General features: G+C 42.8%; 1 protein-coding gene across 1 annotated transcript; it reads right to left on the bottom strand.

Annotated features, from left to right (window-relative positions):
• Positions 1-5,171: 5,171 nt before the first annotated feature.
• On the bottom strand, positions 5,172-6,739 carry LOC118645334. The gene is made up of 3 exons (XM_036286207.1): positions 6,610-6,739; positions 6,045-6,387; positions 5,172-6,003 (listed from the first exon to the last, which is right to left on the bottom strand). The coding sequence occupies exons 1-3, from the start codon at positions 6,737-6,739 to the stop codon at positions 5,172-5,174; spliced, it is 1,305 nt and encodes a 434-aa protein (XP_036142100.1).
• Between the last annotated feature and the right edge of the window lie 1,788 nt (positions 6,740-8,527).

The following is an 8,527-nucleotide window of genomic DNA, read 5'->3' as shown; positions in this document are numbered from 1 at the left end:
CTCCGATTTTATCTTCCTTCCTTTCCTTGACCACAAATTAATAAAGATGTAATTATAACTAAATTTAATTAAAAAGATTTGAAAAGTTGTAAATTATGAATATAAATCTTACATTTAAGTTAAGCAAATATTAGAATTAACTGAAAGTGAAAAGATATGAAAATTCAAAATAGTAAATATTGTGAACAAGTTTACTAAAGGATTCGAGTATGACATGAACAAGGTAGATCAAGGTCAAACTTTCTAAATAATAACTAATATATATTTAGAAAATAACAAAGAGAAAGAATTAAAGTAAATGAGATTCTATAAATATAAAAAGCAGATGGCATAGAAAAATAAAAATAGGTATATTTTAAAGGTTGATAGTATGTATTGATAATATATAGATACTAATGTATAAAATAATAAAGACACGCAAATAATAAAGTAAAAATATAATAATAAATTCTTATATAAAATATGTACTAAAGCCACACCAAATATACGAAGGTGAGTAGTCAGCAATGATTAAGATTAATGAAAAATTTTATACTAAATAATATAATTATAACTAATTTAATTGTAAATATTTACAAGTAATAAATTTTGAATATAAATCTTACACTCAATCCAAACGAATATTAGGGAACAATATTAACTTAACTGAAAATAAAGAAATGAATAAACTCAAAAACAGTAAATAACAAATATAAATTTACTATATCATATGTATACAACGTGAACAGGATAGATCAAGGTCAAACTCTCAGAAAATGATTAATATACAACTAGAAATATCAAAAAAAAGAATGAAAGAATATTAAAATGAATATATGAATATAGAGATGGGTAAAGAGTTAAATAATAAAATGAAACAAGATCAAAAACATTAACATTAGGATAATTCTTATTAAATGATTTAATTGTAAAGAAAAAATAGATCACATGCAAAACAGAAAACAGGAATCAATTCATATGTTCTGTGTAAGATTAAGAATTTATTAATAATAATATTCAAAAAATTAAAGATAGAAAATACTGCTAAGTTGAAGGTTTAAGCAAAAGTAATAAATTAACAAAAGCTTTCAAGCAACTTATTAGCAAAAGAAAAAGTCGAAATCTATTATAGAACTCACCAACCTGGTATAAATTGCAGATCGTGAAAAAACGTGGCAATAATATCTTTCTTCTTTTCAGTTCTCAATGTCGGTAACAATATAAAATTTGTAGAAAAGTCCTTTGTTTATAGCCATGTGGTTAGTGAAATGACGGATGAGAGAACGTCGTAAATCGAGAAATGAGAAACCAAAAGTATGAAGGCAAGGCGAATGTACCAATGTACGAAGGCAGTATTGGATATCCAAATAAGTAAATGTGTACTATAACGGCAACCCTCACCGATTAGGCTGTAACTTCACTGTTTTGTATATTTCAGTGCGTAGAACACAAATCTGTTGATAGTTGCGTGGTTAGGATTTCTGTCATATCGACATGATGTAGATGCATCTGACCATGCGCAAAGACATAAAAGTGTATGAAATTACAGCAATAGTGTAATACAACTGTAACCTCTGTTAATTTAGTCCATCGATGAATTGTATTTTGTTAAAGCAGAGAATGTCATATATGGAAAAGTTTCCATACGACTTATTCTCTGCTTTAACAAAATACAATTAATATAAATATTCTATGTATATAAATACTGTTCCAAATGTGACCTATTCTCTGCTTTTATGTCGGTAAGTCAGAAAATGATAAAAAATAATAATGTATAATATTATCCATTAATGCGCTTGAGCAGTATTCTTGCGGCAATCTTCAACAAGTCTTTTATTTGCACCTTATTTCAAATAATAAACCTTACTTTACAATACAAGTTATCCTTGATGCGTCTACATCATGTCGATATGACAGAAATCCTAACCACATAACTATCAACTTTAGTGCTTGTTTGCGAATCTCGCAATAGATTCACTGGAACCCTACGGATAGGAACAGGTTGAGAGGACGTAGTGGCAATAATGCTCACGAGTAAAATATAGATGGTTTTAATATTAGAATATCACACAGTGATCAGAGCGAGTCTGATCTATCACAGAATTAAAGTTGATAGAGATGAGAATACACACGTGATAAGTCCGAATGAGCTCACAATGTCTTTCACTGGAAAATGAAAATGTTTTCACTTGCACGGGTCAATTATATTAATTGAGCATCGGCCTAGTGATGCTGATGCCTCTTGAACCGTGTAGACCGCATGGCGCCGGCGTGCGCAGCACACGGTGAATTTGAGTGGACGATGTTGATGCACTAGATATTCACGAATGTGTTTGGCAAATGAGCTGATCCTTGCGTTGAGTATCGATAAGAGCGTTTGGAATGTCCACGAAATGAGAAGAACTAATGAAACACTATTTCACGCGTATGAGTCGCACGGTAGCCATAGAGAGCTCTAGCCGGAAAACGAACGTGAAGCAGCGCCGTCGCCAGCTAAGACGGACATGCGCTTGCGCGATGCGCGCCGATCTCGGTTAGTCTCGCCCGATCGTGCCCGACAGATGGTGCCATCTGGTCAGCGATGAAAGTAGTAGATAGTAAATGATTCTCGAACATTCCGCCCGCCATCAGCAATGTTGTTGATGATTCCTACTCTGATGATGGTATTGGCAGAACAGCGAGCTTGATCACTGGTCGAACTAAAGTGGTGGTGGCAGTCTGCAGAGTCACCACCCGAACGAGTTAATCCTTGCCTGGATGTATGGCAGTTATCCAGGCTAATTGCCATTTGCATGGTGGTAGCCGTTCGTCGGTGATGAGCATCAATAACCCTATCTTAACTTCATTGCTCTTGTGGTGCCATTATGAGATGGCTTGTTGGCGTTGAAGATAATGAGATGACCATTTTGTCAAAAATTGTTGTACTCTTTGCTGGATGAGTTGCGATCGTAACAGCCTTGAGATCGCCAGGTCAGTGAGCAATGGTTCTGGTAGAGTGGTGAGAAAACTTCCGATAAGGAAATGACCTGGTGTGAGCGCTGATATGTTTTCTGGGTCGTTACTTACTGGCTCGAGAGATCGCGAGTTGAGAATTGCCTCAATTTGAGTAAATAAGTGTCAAGTTCCTCGAAGGTGAGCACGTTTTCTCCGATGGTGCGCCGTAGATGATATTTGATTGATTTTACTACACCTCCCATTTTCCTTTTATGTGGGGATTAAATTCTCATCGGGTGTCATCTTGAGAGAGTACTTGAGAGATTCGTTGATGTTCCTGAGTGCTCTGGATAAACAGCCTTTTTAGAGCTATATCCGCGCTGTTGAAGTTGGTGCCGCAATTCGAATGCAAGGTGTAAGCAATGCCGCGTCTGGAAAAAAACCGTCGGTAGGCAGCAATGAATCCCTCAGAAGAGTAATCACTAACCGCCTCCAGGTATACTGCTGAGTTTGAGAAACATACAAAGACGCAGATCCAGCTTTTACTGGTCTTGGCACTTCTTCCTTTCCAAATTTTAACGGTGAGTGGTCCCGCATAGTCTACTCTTGTATGAGTGAACGGTCGTGCCTGTGTAACTTGAGAGAGAGGTAGTTGACTCATTAGCTGATGAGCATGGATCCCCCCTCTGCCGAGCACACGTGACACACCGCAAGATGTGTGACTTGACAGGAGCCCTTCCGCCGAGAATCCAATATTGTTGTCGGATGTGCGAGAGCATGAGCTGTGTGCCCCCATGGAGCGTCCGTTGATGGGCATAAACTATTAGCAATGCTGATAGATGAGAGTGTCAAGGCAATATTGCAGGATGTTTTCTATTGAGTGAGAGAGCCGCGTGAGCGAGTCGTCCGCCGACTCGAATGATTTCTTGAGCGTCGATATAAGCAGTTAATCGATTGAATGCCTTTGCCAACGGTGAGTTAGATTGAAGTGTCTTGAGCTCATGAGAGAAATACGTTGCTTGAGTTGCTTTAATCCAGAAGAGCCGTGCCTTTTCTAAAGCCACGGAAGAGATGTGTATAATAGGCGATGAGTCGTGGACCTTCCTCAATCGCAAGATGACTCTAAAACAAAGAGCTGTAATCCTCAATAATTTATTGAGACGAGTACCTGTAGAAGATATCCCAATGGTAGTCAGGCTTTGGTGTAACCGCCAATACACCTGGATGAGCTTCCTGTGCACTCAGCTTGTCGGAGAATGCTGGTTGCGACGACCATGAGTCTGGCTTCAGTATCCATGGTGGTTATAATGAGTGTAATATCCCTTCCATTATAATGAGTGTCCTTGAAGTTGAGCAGTTGTGAGGCCTCGTGATGCACAGTCTATTGGATTGGATATTCCAGGAATATATCTCCAGTGAGCGTCTGGAGTGAGTTTTTGAATTTGAGCTACCTCTTTCTGACAAAATCCTTTCAACGTAATGCATAAGATTTGATCCATGAGAGTGTTACGAGAGAGTCCGTCCACAGGTGAGTTGCCGTTACGTCCATTTGTAGAGTGGCTTCGACGTATTGCATGAGTCGAGAGAGCAGCGACGCTGCTGTGAGTTCAAGGCGAGGGATTGAGAGCCGCTTGAGAGCTGCTATCTTGGTTTTGGAGCACACAAGTGAAATCGTGGCGCCATGTGAGTTCCGGACGGAGATGTATATGATTGCAGCCATTGCTAATTGAGAAGCATCAGAGAATCCGTGAAATTCCACCGTCGAGTCGCTCCATGTAGTGAATCACCGAAGTATTGAGAGTTTGGTTAAACTTGTGAGTTCTTCTCTGATGAGCCACCGGGCTGAGAGCTGGAATGGCAGTGGTTCATCCCATTGGAGATTGTGCAGTCAAAGCTCCTGCAAGAGATTTTGGCCTTGATCACTACAGGTGACGCAAAGCCAAGTGGATCGAAAATCTAAGCCACTTTAAATAAAATGAGACGTTTTGTGAGTCTGCCTTAGTGCATGAGTTCTTTGTTGAAAATGCAAATGCATCCTCTTGAGGGAGCCCTTTTAATCCGAGTATCTTGGTTGCGCAATCGTCGAATGTGATTGGTAAGCCTTGGTCTTGTCTGTTGGTGACAGTCTTGATTAGGTTGAGATGAGTTGCTTGCCACTTTGCTAGTGGGAAACCGCCCGCCATGCAGACGTCTTTCAGTTGATGTGCAACCTTTTGTAATTGTTGCACTGTATTTACACCACCAAATATGTCATCGACCTATCTGCCGTGAGTGATGGATGGCACAGCCAGTAGAAATCTATGTCCTTCATCTTCTACTAATTGTAGCAGAGTTCGTACAGCCAAGAACGGTGCGGCCTTTGTCCCATAAGTGACGGTTGTTAGGTGATATGGCACTTCATTGAGCTGATCGTCTATCCATAGTATCCGTTGTAAATCCCAGTCATCCTCGTGAATCTTGATCTGCCTGTACATCTTTGTGATGTCTGTGGCGAAAATGTGACGATGTCTACGTATCCACAATAGAACATCTGAGATGTTCAGATGCAGTTTTGCTCCAGTATACATGAGGTCGTTGATAGAGTATCCTGATGTAGATGCGCTAGAGCCATTGAAAACCACCCGCAGTTTCGTTGTTGTACTGTCAGGCTTGAGAACACCATGATGCGGCAAATAAAAATGTGAGCGATGACTGGAGATAGATGGTGCCTTCGTCATGTTGAGTGTTTCGTATTCAGTCATGAACTGTTGATAAAGACGTTGATAGCTCGCATCCCTTGAGAGTCGCTTGCGTAATCCTTTAAGACATTGATGAGCGGCGTGGTAGGAATCACTCAAAAGATCTGCTGGTGACTTAAGTGGAATCCGGACGGTATACCTCCCTGAAGGATCGCGAGAGTGTGTCATTTTAAAGTGCTCCTTGCATCTCTGTTCGTCAGGGGTGAGTCGATTAACATCATGAGTAGGCACCTCCTCTTGAATCCAGAATTTTGTCAACAACTCATTAAGAGCATCTTCGTTGGATTGAATAGTAGCATGATGCGTTGATGTGCATGTTGTCTTCTTGTTAACTGGTCCAAGAACGAGCCATCTGAAATAGAGAGTTGCGCTATCGGCATAAATGGAGAATGCCTGATGTTGGGCTTGATGATTTGCCCGTAGGCGTCCGCTCCGATGAGGATGTCAACCGGCCGCGGAATGAGGAATTCAGGATCGGCTAATCCCAAGTGTTTGAGATGCGGCCATTCTTCCGGTTCCGTTTCAAAGGATGGTAAGATTGATGTAACTGTCTTGAGAATGTGAGCCTGGACTTCGGCAGTCGAGTTTGAATGTGTTGAACGTAAAGTGAGCGACACGACTCCTCGTGTCTGAGTATACTCGTTGCCTCCAATTCCAGTGATGAAAATACCTGAGTATTGACGAGGGATGTTGAGCTGTCGAATGAGATTCTCCGTAACGAAGGTGAGTTCTGAGCCTGAATCAATGAGCAAACGTGCTGTCAAATGAGATACTGATGAGCTGACTTGTGCCAAGGCGGTGGCGAGTAACGTTGAGCGGGATGAGCGGACATGTGTGTGATGTTCGACGATTGCACCATCTCTTCACGTCGAGGGCGTCACCGATGAGCCGTTGTTTGACAGAGCGGACGAAGCTGTTGGGCGTGCGTCATGTAACATGGTGTGATGGCGCTCTGTACACTTCTTGCATCCTCTCAGGCTTTTGCATAATCGGACGCTGTGGCGCCCTAGGCAGTTGAAACAGAGGCGCTTGTCCACTGCGACCTTGTGTCGATCTTGTACCGACAGTTCTCGAAATTTGGTACACATGACTACAAAATGCTGTCCATTGCAGCAATCACAAGGGTATGAGTTGACCGAAGCAATGGATGAGTCACTCCGTTGAGACGTTTGATGAGCGGTAGTTTTTTTGGAGGTCACCGCAGATCAGCTAGGACCAGGCTGAGATGCAGCAGCTTCGATCCTCTGGAGAGTTTCAGTGTTAGAAGCTAGAAACTCCTCGAGCTTCTCAAACTTGGGATACTCTCGCGTGGCACACACCGCATTCTCCCACTTCTCCCGCGTGACGCGATCGAGAAGCCGTGTGACGTGGTAAACCACCGCGCAGTCGCCTAAGTCATCCTTAACTCCCAACGCCTTGAGTGTGCTAAGTGCCTCCTTGACGTCTGTAAGTAGCTTGTCCTGAGCTGCCGACTTCCTAGGCACTGGTGTTGAGCTGGCAAAGAGTTTATCAAGACAAGCTTGGATGAGCTTATTCTCAAACTTATCCTTGAGTATCTCCCAGGAAGGCCCGAGTGAGTCACCAGTCATGGGAAGTCCTGAGACAGCCCGAGCTGCTGCGCCTTCTAACGACGTGCGAAGGTAGTGGAGCTTCTCAACATCTGTGAGCTGTTGATTGAATAAAATGATGCTCATAAAGAGATCTCGAAAAGCAGGCCATGCTCAGTAATCTCCCGAAAATTTTGGGAGTGAGAGGTCTGGGAGGCGTGAGTTCATCCTTCGTTCTTCGCTAGACGCTGAGATTGCCTCCGCAGGAGCAGGTTAAGCGGTCAGTGAGTGTCGGAGCTTGCCAATGAGACGTCGAGCAGTCATGTAATGCAAGATCTCCTGTTGATGAGCGTTCCTTGAGAAATACTCGTGATTGGTGAGCGCTGCGGGCCATGAGACCTCGAAGTAGGCGTGTTCTTTATTGAAAGCCTTGTGGGTTTCCTCAATCTGAAGCCAGAATTAATTTAACTTCTCGAGAGATGTCTTTTCGTGAGACTGCGGTAGCATCTCCGCAATGGATTTAATCGCGGCGAGCCGGCCCAGCTGCGTCTGCACCTTCAAAGTGAGCTTTGCGGAAAGCCTAACTGGAGACACGTTCCATGAGGATGAACGCTCTTCCGGCACGTCCAGCTGTAGAGTCACCGGGCGCTCGGCCTTGTTTGGCTTTTGAGATTCCGACATGATGAGCTGGCGTGAGACAGGCGTGATGTGATTCCGCTTCGATGAGTGTCATTGTGTGGATGAGCCTTGTTTTCCGATCACGAGTAGGATGCGTGACCGCGTTGTTCACTCCGAGAGCACGTGCCACATCCGGCTCGAAGGACCAAAAAATGTCTGCGATTGTCACAATATAAATCGCTGGGACCCTACGGATGGGAGCAGGGTGAAAGGACGTTGCGGCAGTAATGCTCACGAATAAATATAAAGATTTAATTATTATATTACACTGTGATCAGAAAGAATCTGATCTATCACAGAAGTGAGGTTATGAAATATGAAAGTGTACATGCACTTAGTCTAAATTGAGCTTACAATGTCTTTCACTGTGAGATAAACTGTTTCTCACTCGCTCGGGTCGATTATATTAATCGAGCACCGGCCTGGTGATGGTGATGCCCCTTGAGCCGTGTGATCCACGTGGCGCCCGCCTGCGCCGCACGTGGCGAGTCTGAGCTGTCGGTGTTGATGCACTTGAGTAATCACTAATGCGACTGCTAATGAGCTGACTTGTATTCTGTTCTTAATGAGAGCGTCGAATGTCCACGGAATGAGAAACACACTAATGCTGTCTGCATACACGGTCACGCGTTCATACGCACGGTAGCCATA

Source organism: Monomorium pharaonis, chromosome 4, assembly GCF_013373865.1.
Source record: "Monomorium pharaonis isolate MP-MQ-018 chromosome 4, ASM1337386v2, whole genome shotgun sequence".
Classification (NCBI taxonomy): Eukaryota; Metazoa; Arthropoda; class Insecta; order Hymenoptera; family Formicidae; genus Monomorium; species Monomorium pharaonis.
The sequence above is the reverse complement of the archived record's forward strand: the minus strand, read 5'-3'. Positions and strand labels throughout refer to the sequence as shown.